Source organism: Athene cunicularia (genome assembly GCF_003259725.1).
Source record: "Athene cunicularia isolate RWA chromosome 26 unlocalized genomic scaffold, athCun1 chr26_part1, whole genome shotgun sequence".
Lineage (NCBI taxonomy): Eukaryota > Metazoa > Chordata > Aves > Strigiformes > Strigidae > Athene > Athene cunicularia.
Window position 1 is genome coordinate 2,420,324 of NW_020799136.1, and position 21,665 is coordinate 2,441,988.

The 21,665-nt window shown below is 49.2% G+C and overlaps 4 protein-coding genes across 4 annotated transcripts; 3 read left to right on the forward strand and 1 right to left on the reverse strand.

The window, feature by feature from the left end:
• Positions 1-5: 5 nt before the first annotated feature.
• On the forward strand, positions 6-2,885 carry ATP5PB (ATP synthase peripheral stalk-membrane subunit b; the record flags this gene model as incomplete). The annotated part of the gene is made up of 6 exons (XM_026864111.1): positions 6-109; positions 453-598; positions 1,103-1,266; positions 1,664-1,789; positions 1,971-2,150; positions 2,733-2,885. Coding segments are annotated over 6 exons (792 nt in total), but the record flags the coding sequence as incomplete, so codon positions are not given.
• A 1,084-nt stretch (positions 2,886-3,969) lies between these two features.
• LOC113488888 (transmembrane protein C1orf162 homolog) lies at positions 3,970-7,493 on the forward strand. The gene is made up of 6 exons (XM_026864272.1): positions 3,970-4,062; positions 4,829-4,888; positions 5,224-5,329; positions 5,636-5,724; positions 6,280-6,359; positions 6,932-7,493. Exons 2-6 carry the CDS (start codon positions 4,858-4,860, stop codon positions 6,992-6,994), a joined length of 369 nt encoding a protein of 122 aa, XP_026720073.1. The 5' UTR covers positions 3,970-4,062; positions 4,829-4,857; the 3' UTR covers positions 6,995-7,493.
• A 4,688-nt stretch (positions 7,494-12,181) lies between these two features.
• ADORA3 (adenosine A3 receptor) lies at positions 12,182-14,586 on the reverse strand. Its single transcript, XM_026864223.1, has 2 exons — positions 13,992-14,586; positions 12,182-13,038 (listed from the first exon to the last, which is right to left on the reverse strand). The coding sequence occupies exons 1-2, from the start codon at positions 14,339-14,341 to the stop codon at positions 12,441-12,443; spliced, it is 948 nt and encodes a 315-aa protein (XP_026720024.1). The 5' UTR covers positions 14,342-14,586; the 3' UTR covers positions 12,182-12,440.
• Positions 14,587-16,677: 2,091 nt separating this feature from the next.
• Positions 16,678-18,226, forward strand: LOC113488800 (adenosine receptor A3-like). Its single transcript, XM_026864112.1, has 2 exons — positions 16,678-17,021; positions 17,611-18,226. Exons 1-2 carry the CDS (start codon positions 16,678-16,680, stop codon positions 18,224-18,226), a joined length of 960 nt encoding a protein of 319 aa, XP_026719913.1.
• The last annotated feature ends 3,439 nt before the right edge of the window (positions 18,227-21,665 follow it).

Genomic DNA, 21,665 nt, shown 5'->3' on the forward strand with positions numbered 1-21,665 from the left:
GCGGCGGGGGGGTTGCTCTGGCCGAGCTGGGTCCTGACGCGCTCTCTGCCCCTCTTCTTCCCTCAGCCCCGGCCGCCCTGAGGAGCCTCCCGCCTCCCGTCGCCGTGGGGTGAGTACCGCGGGCAGCGCTGAGGGCTCCGCTCTCCGGCCCCTGCCGGGGACGGGCTGCCCGGGGAGGCCTGCGAGCGCCTCAGAAGCCTGCCAGTCGTTGGTTTTAAATAACGGTATACCGGGGGGATGCCTTTGATTTTCTCATTAAAGTTGCGGGCTTGTAGAACAGGGTCGGTCGGTCGGGGCCTCTGGAGGTCACGGAGGCCCGCCCTGCTCCTCGCAGGAGGCGTGTCTAACGGGCACCCGCCTCTTCAACGGGAAGGTGCTTGGGCCTCATCTAAGGGTGCGTTTCGTTTGTTTTTCTTTGTAATAAGCTTAATGGAAACTCTCATTATTCATAGTGTATTGCACGCCGCAAGACAGCTGCATACAACTCAGCAGCGTTTGGCTCCTTTGCCACCCCTGCCTGAGAAAGGAGGAGAAGTGCGTCATGGTTTGATCCCTGAGGAGTTTTTCCAGTTTCTCTATCCTAAAACAGGAGTTACAGGTTAATAGATACTTTTATATTTCTTAAAAAAACGCGTTTAGTTATGCTTAGTTAGTGCTGCCCACCACTTCTTCCTGCTGAAAAGGTAAAATATTGAGAAGTGGGGTTTTTTTGCATATGCAGAAGGAGTTTGTGAAGAGTGGGGTTGTGCAGCACTTCCTGGCTCTAAAGCTCGGCACCTGTGCTTTAAATAAATACTAAAGGAATGTCACGAGCATGGTTTTACAGGAAGATTTGTTTGCTGACCCTCGGAACCTTTAAACAGAGACTTGCCTGTTTCTGAATGAGCAGAAGCAGCAAGTCCATGCAAGTTGTTTCCACTTCTGGTGAGCAGCCTCATGGCACCTTTCCCCTTGGTGGTATTGGGTTTCTACTTTTTGTTGTGGCAAAAGAGAATGCTTCCTCATCCTCCTGTGAACCTTAAAATAGCTATCTCCTAGGGGGTTGACTTTAGTGAGCCTCTTTACGCTTTGTACAAATAATTCTGCTTTATTTTTTCTTTAGGCCCTTACATGTTTGGAACTGGGCTTCTGCTTTACTTGCTGTCTAAGGAAATCTATGTTGTTAACCACGAGACGGTTGCAGCTGTCTTCATATTGTCAGTCATCATTTATGGCGTGAAAAAATACGGGTCTGCTGTAGCAGCTTTTGCTGACAAACTGAATGAGGTAACAAAAGAAACCATAATCTAACTTTGTAATAGTAACTATTCTAAGTTACCTGCTTAAATACTATAAAGAGTATCAGTGTCCAGGCTGTCGTGAAAATCCGAGTCTAATACCTTCAGAATGTTGCTTAAATAAGGTATGTTTTAGATTTTATATTGGTATTGTTACAGAAATCTTCGAAACTAAAATGCCTTGTACCAGCACAAATGATGTCTTTAAAGTATGATCGATTGTGAACCCTAACTCTTCTGTCTTGTCATTCTTTAACCTCAGTCCTGGCACAATCTAGTTTATGCAAACATCTCCTAATGTGGAATTTCAGAAGTTAATTGCAGATCAGTTGTTTTCTTTGCGCCTTACTTTCATTCTGAAACATGGGGTTTGTTTCTTCTTTCAGGAGAAAGTTGCTACAGCTTTAGCTGTGAAAAATGACACTATTAACAGTCTTGAGACTGCCATTGAAGCCGAGAAGAAGGAGCAGTGGCGGGCTGAAGGCTGCAGTTACCTCTTTGATGCTAAGCGGGTACGCGGTTCCCTTCTGCTGCTACGTAATCTGGGGGCCCCTTCAACTGCTAAGAAGTAGCAAACCACTTACCTTCTCCCTGTTGGGGGGGCCTGATCCAGTCACTTTTGCTATGGATTGTGTTCTGCTGCTGTCTTGTATTGCCAAACGTTAACCCTTTCATTTCATCTTCTCTGTCTAGAATAATGTTGCAATGTTGCTGGAAACTAATTATCGAGAAAGATTACTGACAGTGTACAATGAAGTAAAGAAAAGGCTGGACTATCAAGTGGCTATGCAGAATTTAAAGCGTCAGAAAGAACAAGAGCACATGATCCAGTGGGTGGAGAAAAGCGTTGTTCAGAGCATCACACCTCAACAGGTACGTCCTTTTAGTCTGCTTTACATTTTAGTCTGTATAAATATTTTCTGTCCAAAGATTCTCCTTTAAGCCAGAGATGATAGTTCATCTGTGGGTGATTTCCAGATGTGTCTGCAACGTGTTCCTACTGCTGAGTATGAACTAGCAAGCCCAGGTACTAGGTCCTGGATGCTTGTGTTGCTGGTGATTTAAGCTATTGAACACGTGTGGTGATGTTGCAGCATAGAGCTAAGCTTGTAAAATTGTACATTAAAAAAAAAAAAACTTGTAAAATTCCCTGTGTAAGACCATGGTGGCTTAAGATCTGCAGATGGGCTCTAGATGTCCATCCTTTTAAGGAATAAAGCTGAGAAGAAAAACAGAAAACAGGTTCTTAGAGCGGCATGCAGATGCTGTAGTGCAAGTCATCGTTTGGGTTTGAATCTCTTCAGTCCATGAGCTGTAATTATATCCCCTTTAATCTATAGCTCATTTTAGAGGTCTGAAAAGGAGTACCTAAAATGCATCAGAACGTACACGTTGCCTCTTGAAATGTCTTCCGTGGAGTCTTTCTCCTGAAAGCTGTTTTCCTTCCATTTGCAGCAGAAGGAGAGTATTGCCAAGTGCATTTTGGACCTGAAGGCGTTATCGAAGAGCATGCAGGCAGCGGCGTAACCACGTTGATTCCACTGGCATGTGTCTCATTGCTGTTGGAAACTGTATGATTCTAAAGTATCATTAAACAAACAAACCAACCACTCTGCTGTCTTTCACTAGCAATAGCAACAGTAATTCCCTTTTTCTGTCTGAAATAGCTAGATTGGTCACATAAACCACTGCAGTTAGTTTATTGTGGCGGATTACTGGCAACCACAGTGTGTGCAAATCTGTTTGCTTGGTTCCTTGTTTGGTCATGAACACTTCTAGACGCAGAACTTCACAGTGGAAAAACTCTGGTGCTGATACAGTGATAAGATTTGGGCTCAGAACTCTCTGTCGTGGTGACCTACGGGTACCTGCTGCAATTGTAAAGGTGTGCCCAGGCCGCGGTGAGTGCCAGCGCTCCCGTTCCCCTGGTGCAGCTCTGGGGTGCTCTGAAGGAAGGTCCTCATTTGACAAATTAACTGAAAAAAAACCCTTTCATAAGAGAGCTTCAAATTGTGATGAAAGCATCTTCCTGTTTGGTGGAAAAGAGGATGTGGCTGGCAGGAAACGTGTCAAAAGCTACGGGAAAACTTGGCTTTAGTTGCACTTGCCAGTATTAAGTTTAAAACAGTGAAATAGATAAGTTTATTCTAGAGGCTGGGTTTTTCTGGTTTTTCATAGAAAAAAAATTCTTTTGTGTAACAAGGAAAATAGATTTGTGTATTATGATAATACACAGTATAAAACTTTTAATTTTCTTTTTATAGGAAACCTTTTCCCTAAAGGATTTTGTTACATCTCAAGTGTCCCAGATGAGCAAAACACCTGCCTATGTGTAGTCTCATCCCTTCTGTGTTGGGAAGAGATTGATTTAGTAAATAAGCTTCAGTGAGCAGACTAGGGTGTGCTTACATGCCTCTTTTATGTGGGTTGGTACTACGGTAGGGAAATGCTTATTTTTAGCGGAGTTAGTAAAATAGCAAGAGTTTTCTACACTTTTCAACAATTCAACAAAAAAAGGTGTTCTTTAGAGGTAAGAACCTTCCTTAAAAGTAAGCTAGCTGACGCTGACTTATTTTTAGACCAACACTTCCTGAAAATGCAGGTGTTTGTTTCTTATCTTTTTTTTTTTTAATTAAAAAAAAAAAAAAGTGAAGTTGCTTAACTTCCACATTTGTGTAACCCTACGTTTGACTGCCACACGAGCTTTCAGGAGTTGACAGAGGTTCTTTTCACCAAGCGAGCAGTCAAAGTGCAGTTCTACCACCTCGGAGTGTTCTGTCAGCAGGTGAGCAGCAGTTTTGTGGTGAGAGGTAAGATGGAGCTGTGGCCCCTTTTTGTCGTTGCTTTATTGCTGTGAACACAGTGTGCTTTTAGAGCTGGCGTAGGGAACCAGGAGGTCTTAACTGTGGCTTCTGGATGGGGGCAGTCATGGACATCTGTAATAAAAGGTGCTGGCAGCGGAGAGCAGGGCGTTTGCTTTCAAAGTTGTGAGTAACATGGAGGTGTTGGCTGAGGGAGTGCAGTTTGCAAGCTGTGCAGAGAGAAATACCAGGGTAGGAAGTTTGTAGCTGTCTGATATTTTCTTATCTTTAGCATTCTACCCCCAAATTTGAGAAGAAAGTTGCCATTCCTGCTTTGGTGGGAAAAGTCAATGTAACTTGAGTAAGAAAAATCTTAAAGGGGCATTTTTTCAAAGCTGCTGGTGATGAAAACGTCAGAAAGTTTACTCAGTTCTAGCTGCTGCAAAAATAGTACTGTGGGTGCTTTTTTAGTTATTGAGTACCCTCTGCCCTTTTGAGAGAAGAAGGAACGTTCATCAAAGTGTAGTGAAAGTGCATGGGTGTGCACTGAAACGGGGAAATAGAACTCCTGCTGAGTAATTGCCAGGTTTGCTGCTGTGGCTTTGTGTCAGTTTGTATGAGATGTCTGAAAAAATGGATAAAAACTAAATAAAGTCTGTGAGCTCAAAGAGGACGGCAGGTTTGGTTTGCTCTAGTGTGTGTGTGTGTGTGTCTATGTATATAAATATTTTCCCCCTTGCCTCCTTTTAGCTTCTCTTAATGTTCGTTGTGCTTGGAGAATGGGAAGTGCTTTCTCAAAACCAAAAGCAGGTATTTTCTTTAAGAGATTTTCTTAGGTGCAGTGTTCTTGACTAAGCTGATACTGCCCTGACTCAGAAAGGGCTGCTGGGGGGGGTTAGCAGGAGATGCGTGCGTTTGGGGAGGAACTGCACGGCTGCCAAAGGCTGCTGTGGGACTAATAATACGAAGAATTAAATTTTTTTCTCTGGCGTTTCTACTTTCAGCCCTCTGATAGAGAAATGTTATACTTACAATAATACTTGGATAGGCTCCTGCCTCTGTGTAGTTCTTGTTGCTTCTAATATTACTGGAGAAAATAACAGGTTTCAAGAACAGTTTTGTTTTGTTTTGTTTTTTCTATTCAGTTCCAGTTACACCAGAACCCATTTCCACTACTGTCACTGTACATGCCACTGTATATACCTCTACGACTGACTTAGAACCTTCAGAAGTCAGATGCTGGATTGATAAGTAAATGTTCCACCTTTACTTCCTGACTTCAAGCACAGAGACTGCAGATTCCTCCTGTAAGGGAGGAGTTTATGTAATACATCTTATGTCTTTGGGTTTTAAAAGGTTCCTTAGAATCTCCTAGCCTGTGCGCTATATGTTTAATTCAAAGCGGTGCTTAATGCAGATACACACCCTTTAATCTCATGGGGCTTGGGATAAATAATGTATTACTGTTCATAAAGTTTGGTGAATTTGAGCACTACTGGTTCTTCAACACCTCTGTTAGAACTGGGGATTCTGACACTATTTTCTGTGTATCAACAGCCGTGAAATACTCTACATATTGCTAGCCTTTATCTCTGGCATCCTGTCAACTGTCCTGATTTTTGCAATCATCTACCTCTTCAGAAAAAGTAAGTGGCACAGTAGAGGCAACAACAAACAGCAGCTTGACCACCCGGACCTGGTGGCAGAGAAGTGTTTTAACATCTCCTGCTGCCTGTCTTCACGTGGGCAGTGCCAGGTTTCCCTGCTCTCTGGGCTGTGTCTGACAGCGCTGGGGTTTCACAGTCACTTCTGCAGGTTATGTCTCCCCTGAATAATTAATGTATTGATGAACAAGTCACTCCCAGCAGTAACTCCTCGCAAATCCTCCCAGGGGCTGCTCTCACAGAAGAGTTCACTTCAGCACTGTTGAGGGGTTTGTTGGTTGGGTTTGGTTTGGTGGTTTTTTTTGTCCTAATGCTGGTCACGCAGGATTCTTGTCAAATTAATTAGCTGCTCTCATCCAGCAGGTGGGCAGGGACTCGGGCTACCAAGATGCTCACCTTGCAGTGAAGGGCTGTGACAGATTTTATAAGCCACGTCTAAGCCCCGCGCGTTCTGGTGCCGCTCTGTCGCCCCACTCTTGCTCCGCTGTCTCCACTGGCGGTGCAGACAGCTGAGACTGCTATCCCTCTCCCTCCTAGAGTGTAAAAGATCCCACCAGAACTTACAGGAGCGAGTCCCCTCCCTGACAGGGACTGAGGAATCCGCTGAGAACATCCAGGTAAAGGTCACAACTGTTACTGCTAATACTTTATGCAGAGACCTCATCTTCTTGATAGAATGGTAAATACTAATTCTGGGGGGGAGGAAAGAGGTTTGCTCTTGCAGGGCTCAAGTGTTTGTCGACAGTTCTTTTGGCTAAGGAAAAGTGCTTGCTTTTGTGATCCGAGGCTTCAGCCTGTGTTTATAGTAGTCCAGGGAGTTACCTGAGGAGGTACCTGGACAGTAAGAGGAAAGGTAGTTGTCACGGGGCTCAAATGCCATGTTCTCCACATATTTCAAGGATTCTGGGGCTTAACTAAACCCCTAATAAAGCAGATTAAGGGAAATCTTTTTAAAGGGCAAGCATTTCTGCAGTTTTCCTTCGTGATACTGATTCTTTAGAAGCCCCTAGTGCAGAGCTGGCCCAGGATCCCACACTGGCCTAACGGCTGCTCTGATCCAGCATGTGCAGGGACAGACTGTGACCCCTTACGGTGTGGAGCATTGAGGACAAATTAAAAGCAGGAAATTCATGGTGAGATGCAGTGCTTGCACACTCTCTAATGTTTGCAGCTTCTTTCACATCCCCAGAATGAGGTTGCCTACACCACTCTGGTCTTCCAGCGGAGTCAGACACCAGTGGCTGTGTCATGATGAAGTTTCTGGTGAAATGAAGACGCTTGCACTTGTCTGAACATCAGACGCTACCAGAACGTTACGTCAAGGCCTGTAGTACCCTGAGAAATGCCAGCACTGCCGTATGTAACATCAGCTCATTTTATAGTTATAAGGGGAGACTAATGCCTCCGATGTCAAACTGTTTGCCAACAGTTTTGGACAAATTGCTTTTTATACCAAATTTCCTCATCTGTGGAAACCTCACTGCACTTGTAAAGTTTCCATTTGTGTGTTTGCCGTTGCTTTAACTAAAGAGAATTTAAAAATGGAAACGTTACTCTGTGCCTATTCATGTCTGTACCCTTATGTTTTCCTTTTCTGTCACTGACTATAGCATTTTCATTGGTTTTTGATTGCCAAACACTCTGATTAGTTATTTTCTGCTTATTGAAGTTACGATAATGGAATGTTTGTATGCAAATGTCTGCTTCCTGATTGGGTCATATAAAAGAAATGCACAGTAACAGTGTGACAGTCAGAAGTTCTGGAAACGTTCATTCATGTGTTATTACCCATAATGTTCTAAATACATGGTAAAAAGTTAAAAATCGTCCCCTTTTCATAAACTGGGGAATAAGTTATCACTAGTGACTCAGTCTGAGCAGCCCCAGAGCAGCTTCTCTGCGTGTTCCTGTGCCCGCGGGCGGGAGGTTTGCTGTCCAAGTGCAGTGATCTCCAGCTGTCATTCAGTGCTTCTCCTGCAAGGCTGAATCGGAGCGAAGCTTCCTGCTGCCCCAGCCCTCTGGGCTTCAGAAGCCTCCTTGTTTCTGGTCACTGGAGAGTGTCAGATTCCTGCAGGTACTTCTCCTTTCTGAAAATGCAGATGTTGCTGATTCACAGGCTTAAACCTGTCAAGGAACTGGCCAGATGGTGGCACTCAGAGCTGTGGTCAATGCCTCGATGTCCAAGCGCAGAGCAGTGACGAGTGGTGTCCTCAGGGGTCAGGGTTGGGACTGGCTCTGTTTAACGTCGTTGTTGGGGACGTGGACAGTGGGATTGAGGCACCCTCAGCATGTTCACCAATGACACCGAGTTCTGTGGTGCAGCCAGCAGGCTGAGGGAAGGGATGTGCCATCCAGAGGGACCTGGGCAGGCTGGAGAGGTGGAACATGCAGAGCTCAACAAGGCTGAGTGCAACAAGTCCTGTCCGTGGGTTGGGGCAATCCTAAGCACAAACACAGGCTGGGTGAGGCGTGGATGGAGAGCAGCCCCGAGGGAAAGGACTTGGGGGTGTTAGTGGGTGAAAAACGTGTGTTCGCAGCCCAGAAAGCCACCCTGTGAGGGGGGTGAGGCCCTGGCACAGGCTGCCCAGAGAAGCTGTGGCTGCCCCCTCCCTCGAAGGGCTCAAGGCCAGGTTGGACGGGGCTTTGGGCAACCTGGGCTGGTGGAAGGTGGCCCTGCCCTGGGCAGGGGGTGGCACTGGATGGGCTTTAAGGTCCCTTCTGACCCAAACCAGTCCGTGAGTTTCTGATTCTGTGTTTGCACGCGTGCATTGCAAACACCTCTAAGAGAATCTCTTAGGCAGGGCAAGTGCCTCGGGTCCTGCAGCCTCCCCTGCGTGGCTGCTGAAGCCAGCGAGAGGCTTCAAAGGACCGAGACTGGCTGTGCCAGCTGATGGCAGCACGCAGCCGCAGATGGGCAGCTGGATTTAGCTCGGCTTAGATGTGGCGGGTTCGGTGGCTTTCCGAGGAGCGCGCAGCAGAGCGGCGGCTCCTCCTCTGCCGCTCCCGAGGCTGACTGACTGCAGAAGCTGGGGAGGTCCAGGGGCCACTGAAAAGCAGGTGCACAAACACCGTTACATTCGGAAATCCAGCCTGAGAGGCGTCGTGGTGGAAGCTGCTGGCTGTTTTACAGGGTCAGGAGTAGAACTTGCTGTCTTCATTTTGATGTTATCTGCACTCAGTCATGGCAGTTTCTTCAAGCACTATCTAATAGAGAAAACACCAGAGTACTCTCTAAATGTGCAGTTGAGGAGAGGTTCATGAAGGATGATTGTGGTTGGCGCACAATTATTATTTTTTTAGTTAATAATAATGTTAACTCTGCTGCCTGACAGCAACTGAGAATTGAACTGAAAATTCACCTGGCTTGCACAGGTGTAACTTCATACTAACAAGCATGCTGCTACCTTCCTGTGTTAGAAATTCAAGAAAAGGTGACTCAGCATAGGCTTCCCCCCCCAGCTCCAAGACCAGCTAGGATGTTGTTTTCATGTAGATGTTTCCTCACCGTGAATTTTACTGAGACTTGGCTCAACCATTCCGCGTGCTTTGTGACATGCTGCTGACCACAGTGCAGCCGTTTCGTGTGCTTACCGAGACAGCTGACCGTGGTACGGCCCTCGAGGTGGAGGCTGACAGAGAACGTTTGTTGTGTGACTGCTAGCGAGTCCCAGACTCACCCCAGAGCATCCGTTTGTCTCTCCCTTTCCCGTGCCCAGAGCTCTGTGTAGTCTAATGGTAGCCATCAGCCAACCCTTTGTTTTACAGACAGAGGAATCCGGGACGGCTGCATCTGCTAGTCAGAATAGAGGAGGGGTTGCATGTCCTGTGTTTTGCTCTTCCATTTTCACTATTTCAGTAGGTTTCTGCTGGAGGTGTTTGTATTTGTGGTCTCCCACAGGACAAGCTTTCACTGCAGGAATCTGCAAGGAGTTTGCCTGGGTATGGAAAAGTCCAGTACAAATTGTCCAGCCCTGGGAGGAGGGCGGGTGGAAGTGGCTCATGGGTTCAGCAGTGCTTTGAAGGATGCACGGGCAGCAGTGGCCTGTGACATTCCCTGGCATTTTGGAGTCGACGTCCGGTTGCAGCGTGGAAAGGATGGGCTCTGAGGGCTCCAGCCGTGACGTTGGCGTGACTGTCAGGCTGCGTTTCCCTCCGCCAGCCATGAGTCAGCTCTCGCGGGAGAGCAAAACCCTTTGTTCTCCCTGAGTGGTATTTGTCTACACATGGACTGTTGGTATGTGCCCTCGCCCAGCTTCACGTCTAGTTTAAGCGTTACTCAGCCTGTTTGATCTCTCTCTGGGGCTGAACACAACAATTTCCAGAGTGGCTGCTGGAAGTGGGAACCAGGGACCTGGACCTGCGTGAAGGTTTTTCCAGCTGGCAGCAGCCCCCTCCGCCACGGGACGGCTGCTCCTCTGCCTGACCCACGGCTGCAGCCACTCTTGCTTCTTCACTGAAAGGTGAGCTGCTGCCTGGGGCTCCCTCCTGGGGGCTGAGCAGGGGCAGGAGCTCACCGAGGCTGTTCTCTGCAGCTCCTTTCAGCAGGCAGGACGGCTTCCCTTGCTCACAGCCCTCCCCGTTTCTGTTCTTTCTCCATATACTTATACCTCCTTCTCTTGGGGTTTGTCAGGCAGCCTGCTGAGAATTCAGTGGGGGGTTGCTCCTTCTTTACTCAGTTTCTCAAGAATACATAGGCAAAATTTGCTGTGCATCATTCTAGTGAATATTCTGTTCTTTACGTGGGACCTGGTTTTCTGCTGAAAACAATCGGCTTTATCAACTGATAATGAGAGATCATGCAGCAAAACTCTGATGTACTTATGCAGTGACTTCCTTTGCTGGCCTGTTTATTAATAGAATTAAACTGTGCAACGGGGCAGAGCTTTGGCCTGTGACAAGGGTTACATCAGATAATAAATTGGGAAGTCTGATCTCAGCTAAAGGAGCAGACGTCAACACTTTCTGAGATAAATAACTGAATGATGCACTCCCTTTTCTCCTTTTTCTAGACCACTTTTATTATTTTTAAAGATAGCAAAAAAAGAGCCTGGCCTTTAATGACCTATTTTTGGTTTGACCCACATGGCCTAAAAACAGGCTCTGTGAGCTGTGGTGTAATCCTGACTGCAAATTCGGTGCTGTCCTAGTCAGGACACCGACTAAAACAGCGCGGAGATTCCGTGCGGGCTGCTTTTGTGAATGTCATGGGAGACGAGCAGGCTGAATTAATATAAAATTCCTCTAATATTTATTGTTATTCGTGAGAGTGTGACAACACTGACTGTAGCACAAGCAGACCACACTCAAATTTAGTCTAAATTGATAGAGAAGACAAAGGGTGTAAGAATAGTCCGCGAGGACACGCCTGGATTGCAAGCTGCTCTATTACCACCAACAAAGAACATTCCCTATTCTTCAGTGGGCCCAACCAGTCCTTATGTAGAAAAAAACAACACTGGACAAGATTTCTCTTAAGTATCTTATCTGTATTTTGAAATTATTTAATACAAAGACATATATAGACACATATTTACACACACCTTTAGAGTAGTCTTCAGATCTGGAACAGGCTGCTACAAAAAGAGCAGCAGAAAACACAGAGGAGCTTTGCAGCAAACTACATTTAAATTGGGTGTCAGGAAAACAGCTTGAGACTGTGGAGAGAATTAAGCATGGGACTGTGCTGTGCAAGAAGAATCCTCAAAATGGATTTTTTTTTTTTTAGTAACAAATTAGGAAAATGCTGCTTTGATGGTTGTCTGACAGTGGGTCCTATCCTTGGTCAGGTAGCTGGGGGAGGAAGGAAGAACTTAAAGCTTTCCTTGGTTTATTTTTTGACAGCCATCTCTTCCTGGCGTGCTCCCCCGTCCCAGCATATCTCATTAACAAATAGCTTCAGTGTGTTCGGCAGCTCGGCTCTTGCCTGGTGCTCGATGTCTGAGGTCGATTTTGCAGGCTTCTGGCATGAGCATTGTCTTGATTTTAAAGTGATTAATGTCTCCCACTGCAGGACCTCTCCCACAGAAGAGGGGGGTCACCAAAGTCAGCGCAGCTCCTGGCTGTTCGGCTGAGACGGTCGGCAGCGGGTGAGGGTGCTTTCACAGCGCGGGTCACCGGCAGGTGAAGGTGTCACAGGAGATGTTAGAGTTTTACTGGGCAGGTGCTATTGGATGGGGAAAAAAAAGTCGGGAGGAGTCTGGCTGTGTGTAAGAAAAGGGTCTATAACTGGGCAAAAAGAAATCAAGATTATAGCAAAAAGAATCCTCAGTCTTGAGTTAAAACTGGAAATGACCAAGCCCTGTTTTTTACCAGCTCACTGCGGACCCAAGCCAGGGGGCTAGGAGCACAAGTGGTTTGGCTTGTGCTTGAGCCAGTTGGTATTGGCTCGAGCCAATAAATAAAAACCAGACGGTCCTGTTAAAGGAAGACGCTTGCCTGGAAGATCTGGGCTTGGTACAGCACCCACCAAGGAGAATTCTCTGGGGTACAGTAATGCAGAAGATCATGAATGATCCTTTTGAGCTTAATGTCAGATGTGCATCAGCTTGACTAAGAGGAACTTGTCCTTGTCATGAAACAGTTCGTGCGAGAGCGGGAGGAGATGAAACAGAACACACATTTTCCCATGAGTTCCTTATCAAAGCAAGTGGTTTATCAATGGTCTGGTAGATACTGGCAGGTCAAGATTTGTTCTTTGTTTATGACTGTTGGTCTGTTGTTTGCTCTGTAAGAACTGGGGCTGTTTTTTTGCACAGGATATAGGTCCTTAAAATTAAAAGGTACGTGGTTTTGAACTTCTTTATCTTGCAAGCGTAGACAATGGGGTTCATGGCAGAGTTGGCATGGGATAACAGGATTCCCAAGTACATCAAATACGGGGGGATCTGACAGTCAGGGCAAAAATAGGAAACACAGTTTATAATGCACAGAGGCAACCAGGATATCGCAAACAGGAAGAGAACAAGTGCTAGAGATTTGGCTGTCTTGAACTCCTGTCCGTAAAAACCTCCCGCCCCTCTGGTTGTACCTTGACTTAGCTTTGTCCGGATGATGTGGAAGATTTCAGCATACAGAGCACACATGATGAGCAGAGGGACAAGGGTCCATGTGAAGAAGCCAAAATATACCATGTAATCCATCCTCATCACAGAGGAAAATTGACACCTGAGAAAGTCAGAGTCTCTTGGTTCTGCCTTGTTCCATCCAAACATGGGGACTAATCCTACCAGCAGGGACACAGACCAGCACAAACCCAGTGCCCACCAAACTCTTCTTTCTGTAGTGATTATTTTATATCTGTTGGGGAAGAAAACACAGGTTGTGTTAAACAGAAGGGTTTAAAAATAGTTAAGGATGGTTTCAAGAACTCAGGTGTTAAAGTACCACAGGTTCATCGTCACAAAACGGAGCATTAACTCTTTTTCTGCGGGGAAATCGAATCTTTATAGGAGCCCTAATTGTTCATTTGTAACAATTACTTAGAGCACCCGTAAGGAGAACTAAGATTAACTTCCCCTCTTTATAATTGGATCTTTTCAGCTATTTCATTTCTTGTTTCACTATGATCTGAGTGCTCCTCTTGCCTAGATCCTGTTTTTTCCATTATTAGCAGTCCTGTCTTATTCCTCAGCTTCCCTGGGCGTACCTTGCTCTTTACATTTGGTTTATGCCATTTGTGGGACCAAACTGTTCTTTCATTCTTCAGTTTTGTAGGTCCTTTCCCCATAAGAAATATGACTTCTTTAATGCTTGAGGTTATGCTTTCCATTTCTAGCTTATGGACTTTTGCATTCCCTTATAAAAAGTGAATGACTTCTTACAGTTAGCCCTGAGTAAGTCTGTTACTTCTTTTGGATTTTCGGCAAACACTAACAGGAATTTTGTTTAGCAGACTAGCCTCCCAAGAAAGCTATAGCACTCTTAGCATCCTGTTGGTCAACCGTTTGACCATGGACTCATCCTGTGGCCAAATTCTGATGGGCAATGACACCGAGCTGTCAGCCCCACACAAGCGCCCCGGGGGCTGCCCGCGGTGCATTATTAACTGCAGGGAGTGGTTCCTGTTCTAGAAAACTCATCTCGGATGGGCGTTTAGGAACAGGTATTTTCTCCATGTGCAAGCATGCATTTAGAGTAAGTATTTGTTACAAAAGGGCCAAGTTGAGGAGAGAGGAGGTGGCACCCATGGGAGAGAGGCTGGCATGAGAAGGTTGGCAGGAGCAGGGGGCCTGTGGTGGCCCAGAGCTCACCTGGTTGGCAGCTTCACTCGCAGGTACCTGTCGATCGCGATGGCCAGGAGGGAGAGGATGGACGCGTTAGTGAAAACCACCATCAGGCAGCACATGAATAGGCAGGTGTAGAAGTGGACGCGGATGCCCAGACTCACCACGATGGCCAGGGGCACGACGAGGATCCCCACTGCGATGTCGGCCAGCGCCAGGGAGACGATGAAGTACAGAGTCGTGTTCTGGAACGTCGAGTTCAGCTTCACCACCCAGATGACCAGGATGTTACCCAAAGTGGCAGACAGAGCAACCAAGCACTCGGTACCGATGTAAATCCCGTCCAGGCTGCTGAGCTCCAGGCTGTCGTTTGGCATGGCGAGTTGCTGGAGACGCTCCCACCCTGGCCTGAGCTGCAGAAGGGACCATGGGCATCGATGACTCTGTGTGGGATTGCTCTCGGTGTCTGGTGATCAGTTGTTGCAGCAACTTTCCAGCGTGTGAACCTCTTCCAGTGTTTCACGTCCGCCACGCTTGGGCAGCGAATCAGCAGTTGCCTTTCCACAGAGTTGCAAATACCTTAGTGCCCAGGAAACGTTCCCCCTTCTGGACACCTCTCTGGAAGCTCACAGCATCCCTTCAGCAGCCTGATACCAGTAAAGTACTTTAGAAAGCTATTTTGAAGGGGAAAAAAATAGAAAAGTTTCTACAAGCCTGCTTACTAGCAACTTATAAACAAACTGTAACTGCTTCCTCTTCCAAGCCACAGTTTTAGAAGTGGGAGAACTGTAACCAGACTTGACTGTGCAAAGCTGCCCCTTATCAACCTCGATAATCGCTCTGCAGTCGCTATAGGAAATGAGGCAGTTCAGGGGGTGTTAGAAGGGTGTTTCGTTACATTCCAAGACTTTATTTAATTCAGAGTATACCATTTCAGGTGGCCAAAACCTGCTCTTGTCCTGCACTCGTAATGCAGGTGACGTTTTCAGTGGGAGCCCTCATTTCTGCTGGAGATCAGTGTGGCAACCAACCAAGCCATGTTCAGGGAGCGCCACGCTTTCCGATGCTTTGTTTATGGAAGACAGAGAAACTGAGGAAAGGTGTGGGAAGTGATGGGAGGTAGCAGGGAGAGGGTGTGAAATCTGTGATCAGCTTACCACGGGTGCCTTGCTCCTCGGCGCGGGTCTGCGGTGGAAGAACGGCTCCCGTTTCGGGTGAAACGGAGAAAAAACGTGAACATGTGAGCCTGTGGCAGCCTGCGGGCCGCGGGGCAGCCTGGCTGTCGGGCACGGAGAAATGCTCTGCAGGAGTGAGCAAAGGGCACGTAAACGATCAGGTGGATGGTGCCATATTAGTGTAACGAAGCCTTAAGCAAACATGGGTAGTATCTGGTTTCACAGACACAGAGTCCTCCCATCTCTTCCACCCGGCTTTCCGGTAAAATGGGTGATGGAGAAGTGAAATCAGACCTGGGAGGAAACGGAGCCAAAAATAGCTGAGACTTCTTTATTCTCTGATGTCAAAAGAGTTGGATAAATTTCTGCTTCCTTGAAATCAGTGTAAGTTCCCTGACTGGAGGGGATTTTGGTAGAATTCCTGCTGGGAAGATGGTGAGTTGGCTGTAGACAGTCCCAGTGTGCAGCTGAACTCGGCTGTGCTGGTTTTCCAATCAGATCTGACACGGGCTATCTGTGGGTGCGGGAGATGAGTCCGAGGAGAGGCGTGCGATGCCAGGCTTCCGTAGACTGGATGGGTTACTCTGGGCAGGAGCAGGCAGCGGGCGCTGTGCAGCTTTGAGCAGACGTGGGAAATGTCTGTGTCCTCCCGGGCATGGGCAGTGCCCACTTACGCGCTCGCTGTGCATCTCCTCGCTTGACCTCAGCTGCCAGCTTCCTTTTTCTGTCGTCTACTCTGTGGCTGCAGCCAGAGGCCCCTCAGAGAGCTCCTGCAAAGCGGTGTTAGAGGGGCTTTAACGGGGCCCACCCTGCCCTGTGCCTGCTGTCAGAGCAGCTCCTGAGAACCAGAACGTGGTACTGCCTGGGACCTCGGGGGAGCAGCTTGTGCACAGACTCCAAACAGAGTCTTTCTCCCCTCATTTTCCTCTTGCTCGCCCAAAATCCAGCCGAGTGTCTTCACACTTGCCCTCCCCACCCCTTCTTTGTGGCAGGGGAACGGACTAGCTCACTCCAGGTCCCTTGGCCCTGTTTTCTCCGATGCTACACCCTCACCACGTGTAGTAAAGAAGCTCGGAGGCCGAGCAACCTCACCGCAGGGCTGTGCGTTGGCTAATTCACCCTGCTAGGCAGTACAGAGCACCCGGCTGGGAGGAGATGGTGCATCTGCAGCTAAAGTAGATTAGCAAATTACCACACGCAGCAAGTAGCCCCTGTGGTTTGTTCATAGTGTGAGGCCACCACTATATAACGTCGTCTATTCTACAAAAGGCATTTGTAAGTGTGCTGAAGCCTCCAGGGGACGGAAGGAAGGATGTTGCAGGGTTTGTTATAGAAGGTCAAATAAATGGATCTTCATGGACAATTTGCTCTGCTCATCTTTAGATACGTGTGTATGCAGATCAGAAAGCGTGCAGAATTCTAAATGAAGGACTTGAATTTAAGGCAGACCAGGGAGGAGCTGGCTTCTGACCTAGCTGTTGGAGGAAAAAAGAGAATTCAGCACAGCATTTTTAAATTTTGGATGTAAACAGCCTCAGATGTCCAAAATGTCACTAGGCAGCCTGGATGTGATCTATATCATGATGGAGTCTGTTATTGGAATATGTGCCGTGGTGGGCAATGTCTTGGTGGTCTGGGCAGTGAGGCTGAACCCAGCTCTGCAGAAGACCACCTTCTTTTACATCGTTTCCCTGGCCCTCAGTGACATTGCCATGGGGATCCTTGTCGTGCCGCTGGCTGTCATGGTGAGCCTGGGAGCCGTCATGCATTTCTACTCCTGCCCGTTCATGTGCTGCCTGATGATGGTCTTTTCTCACGCCTCCATCCTGTCTCTCCTGGCTGTCGCAGTCGACAGGTACCTGCGAGTGAAGCTGCCGATCAGGTGAGTCTGGGTGAAGGTCCCATCTCATCATCTTTTCCCCATCTCTTTCCTCCGGTATATTTTCCTTTTCCCTTCCTTGCAGCATCGTAGGGCTTCCCGGGGATCGTTGGTTCTCTGAAAGAAGCTCTCACAAAGGCAGAGGTTCCCGAAGTGTAGGCGAGGGAGTGCCAGCAGCCTGGGAATTCAGCAGTGCCTGAAAATCTTAAGCTACAGAGAGTCAGGGAAGGGTTGCTCATAAACGTGTTTATGCTTAAAGTCTGAATCAGGTGGTGGTCTTTAGGTTTTCCCCTGGGAGACAACCATACTGCTTTGATGTAGCTCAAAATGAACCAGTGTTTGTGAGGGAGGGGTTTGACCCTGGTCTGTGGGTTCTCAGTTAAAAGGGATCAGTGACCGTTTGGAGGTTCCCCTGTAGTTTCAAACTACATTTTTCAATGTCAGAAGCTGCTAAGGACCAACCGCACAGAACTGTGCTTAACTCGAGTGAGACCAACCAGAAATGAGTGCTTAAAAGCCCGAGTTCGTGGATACAGTAGTTCTTCTTTCGGAAGATCTCATCTAACGTGGCTGATGCTTCCTGCCCACCCAGGTACAGGGCAGCTGTCACGAAGCAAAGGATTTGTGTGACGCTGGGACTCAGCTGGCTTGTGTCTGTGCTGGTGGGGCTGGTCCCTATGCTGGGGTGGAACCAGTGCACGGGCAGCTCCAGCTTCATCGAGTGTCGCTACCCGGCTGTGATGCGAATGGATTATGTGGTGTATTTCAGCTTCTTCACCTGGACCCTCCTTCCCTTGCTCATCATGTGTGCCCTCTACACTGAGATTTTTTACATCATGTGGATAAAACTAAACCAGAACTCAGCAAGTCTTCCAGGAGGAGAAACAGTTTGTGGGAAAGAATACAAAATGGCCAAATACCTGGCCCTCATCCTCTTCTTGTTTGCAGTGTCTTGGCTGCCTCTGGGCATCCTGAACTGCACTGTGTTCTTCTGCCCCTCCTGCGCCATCCCGCAGCCTCTGATGTACCTGGGCATCCTGCTGTCTCATGCCAACTCCGCCATGAACCCCGTCGTCTATGCCTTCAAAATACAGAAGTTCAAAGAAACATACGCTTTCATTCTGAGGACTTACATCCTGCTCCAGAAGTCGGAGTCAGTTATTTCTAGCGTGGAGCCCACAGTGGAGCTGGGAGTGAGCACCATGTGAGCTGTGCCCTGCTCATCAGCCTGGCTGGGCTGGATACAACTGAAACATTTCCCAGGTCCTGCATTCTGGACTGACAATTGCGTGTATCTCTGTGTTCGGCTAATTAAGCTCTGGCAGTGCGATGCTGCGTTCAGGTTCCCAGCTAACTCCCAAACCAAAGAAACTCTTTTGTGTTTCTGAGGCGAAAGGCGTGAGAGGTTTGGGACTGAGGGGTGGCTTGACGAGGTTGTGCTGGGGGAGTGGTTGGGGTTGCTCGTGCTCACGGGTGGTTTTCTCTGTTAGTAGGAAGCCTTGCTGAGCTCTGCGGCAGGCGGGGGGTTGGCAGAGCCCGGGCTCCAGCAGAAGCTGCCGGGAGGCGGCAGCCGTCCCCACGAGTCTGAGTCCCTGCTGGTGCCCTGACAAGATACAGGATCTTCCTCACCCTGCCAGGGTCCCCCTTTCCCAAGCCCCGGCCCTCTCTCTTGGGCTGACCCAACTATTTCTGCAGGTGCTGGGTGAGCCGGGGCAGGAGGTGCCTCTGCAGAAGCTCAGGCTGTGAAATGCAGCACGAGGCTGGTGCACGCAGCCAGCGAGGGGACTCCTGCAGCAAACCGCAGGCTGGCTGGAGACCTGACATCCTCCTCTCGTGCTGCTCTTGCCCCTGCTAACAGCTCTTCCTTCAAGAGTATTTGCTTTGGCTTTTCAGCTCTATTTAAGGAAACAGTTTCTCAAATTGGTGGAGCTACACGGAAATGCTCTGGCCTGTTGCCACAGAACAAACCTCTCCATAAATGCTGAGGTACTATAGGATGTAACAAGAAGCCGGCCCCTGGCTGCCAGATTTCTGGTCTCACAAAGAGCAGCACAGCAAGATTCAGTCAAGGGGACCCCGGCCCGAGCGGGGGGCTTGGAAACCTCCTGCTTCACCTCCCGAAAATACCCAGACCCGGCTCAGCGGGGCAGCAGCACCCACTTGTGGAAAGGTGCTTTGGTGCAGAAGGGAAACGAGTATCCTTTGCACAAGGTTTTATTTGCACCAGCCCATAAAATTTAATAGCGTGAGACCATCCCCAAGCTTTTTCTTCGAAGGCAGGTGTTCCGTGGGGACGCTGACTCTCTATAAGATGCCTGCAGGCGCTGCGGGTCCTACCAGGGGACAAGCTGTCAGGTTGCCTTTTGTCTGTCCTTTTTAACAGCTGTGGGCTGGAGATGTGATTAGAAAAAGCCCCGTCTTCAGTAAACCCACGTCCACGTGCCTGCGTAGGTGTGTGCCCTGGGACTGGAAACCTCCCGCAGAGCAGAGGGAAGGGGTCTTGCTTCATACCCGGGCCGAGCGCGACGCTGAACCCGCTTTTCCTGGGCTGTAGGCGAGGTGAGAAATGCTTCATCAGCTCATTTCATATGACCCCCAGGCCAGGTCGCACAAGGAGCAGCCGCCAGAGGAGGGGACGGTCGCCTCCCCCACGGGGACACGACTCATCCGCACTTCCCTTGCGCCAGCTCCCCGTGTTTCTAAGGAGAAATAAAATACCTGAAGGAAAAAAGCCCTTTGGGCCCTGGTCCCTGCTGATGCAGCCGAGGGCGATGCCGTCAAACCCAGCTGAGCTGCACCTGCCCTGGCTGGGGCCGAATCGGGGTGTTCCAGCCCAGCACCCCCTGTTCCCACCGAGTTCCTGCTGGGGAAGGCACAAGGTGCACTTATTTTCTTCAGATATTTCCTCCCCCAGGCAGCATCTGTTTCCTGTCCTAAATATGAAAAAACCAGGCTGCCAGGCTGCCGCGGCTCCCCTGTCGCCAGAGGAGGACGAGCTCTCTCCCTTCCGCCGCCTCTGCCCCGCACGAGCGCGGCTTCGCCCCCAGCCCCGGGAGACACCCAGGGGGCTGCACCCCTCCTCACAACCCCACGTCCTCCTTCTGCGGGCCCTCGGCTCTCCTGCCGCTGCCCTCCTCCAGCCCCAGCCTCGGGAAACACTGAGGGGTTTTATGGCTTGCAAAGTGATTAAACACTCCCTGCACAGAGGAGCCAAGCGGGGCCGGAGTGTGGGATCCGGGAGCGTTTCGGTGTGGAAGCCAGCTCTGCCCTCCCCTTCTCCCTGTTTATTTACAGGCATCCAACCCCAGATCCCAACTGAAGGGCTCCCTCCTTTAATTCTCTACCAAATTTCTCTCCTGTAGGCAGGCGTTGTGCTCCCGCCGAGAGGCTTTGGGAAGCATGGCTGAGCTCAGGCAGCGAGCTCTGTCCGTCCGTGCTGACAATCCTCCGCTCGCTGCTGCCTGTACTCTCCGTGCGCATGCGCCGGGATGCGTATAAATATATGCCACTGTGAGAGATAATCCTTCTGCTAGTTGTGTCGGTGCCGTTGGAGTATTTGGAAGCCTTTGCTGCCACACGCAGTAATATTTTTTTCATAAAAGCAGTTGTGATTTGAAGCAGGCCGCCTTGTGCTGGCAGCAGCAGGGGGTGTGCGTAAGAAGGATGGGGCTCGGCTGCACGGCGTCCAGGATTCATTTTTTTATTCCTCCATGGGATCGGGTGGGCATCAGCCACCGAGCAAAGGCAGAGTCTGTCGGACATCTCAGCATCCTGCTCTGGACAAGTGGGAGGGTGATGCTGAGGTGGGTGACAGAGCCTTTGTCAGCCCCTGGGTTCAAGGTGGTCACCGGGACCCCCAGCCCACTCCGGTCACCCAGGACGGCTCTGTCCCCCCCCGCAGCCACGGCGCTGTCGAGAGCTTTGGGCTGCAGCTCAGAGCTGCGCCCACAAGTGCTGGTGTGCCCCAGCCCGAGGCGGAGGAAAGGGCCAGACCCCTCTTTGTTCCCCACCACCATTGATTCCCAGTCCTGCTGCATGGCACCCAGCTGCCTCGCCCTGCCCGGGCCACCCCGGAGCCCTCACGGCCCCAGAGAAACTCAGCCAGGGATTTGCTGCCACACAAAACTACCCGCCCGTGAGCGGGCTGCAGCTGGAGTAAGTTTGTGAGTTGGCAGTTTAAGGCTTTGGTTTAGATTAGGATCCGAAGGTGTATTTTTAGACCGTGTTATTTAGCTGGCGCGGTGGCGCCCACCGAGCTCTGTGCGGAAGGCGGCTCGAGGAGGAGCCCGTGTGCGGGGCCGGTCGGGCTCTGGGCCGGGGGCTGTCGTACTTCGATGGGGTTAAACGGCGTTTGGGATCCTGGTCCCCCAGCACTTGATGGATTTGCCATTTAAAGGCTGCAGTCAGCTTGCGCGTTTCTTGGATGGCTCCAGCGAAAGGCTTCCAGCTATTCCCCAAGGGTCCTCCTACATCCTGGTGAGATAAGGATCAGGAAGGGAACGGTCTATCTGCAACCTCAACTGGCTTTGAGCACAGATTCCCTTTTCACTTTGGGGGTGGAGGGGAGGAGAACAGATTTTCTAGAAAAGAAATGATTTCTAAGTGACACACGGATGCAGAGCAAAAAAAAAAAAAAAAAAATCCCCA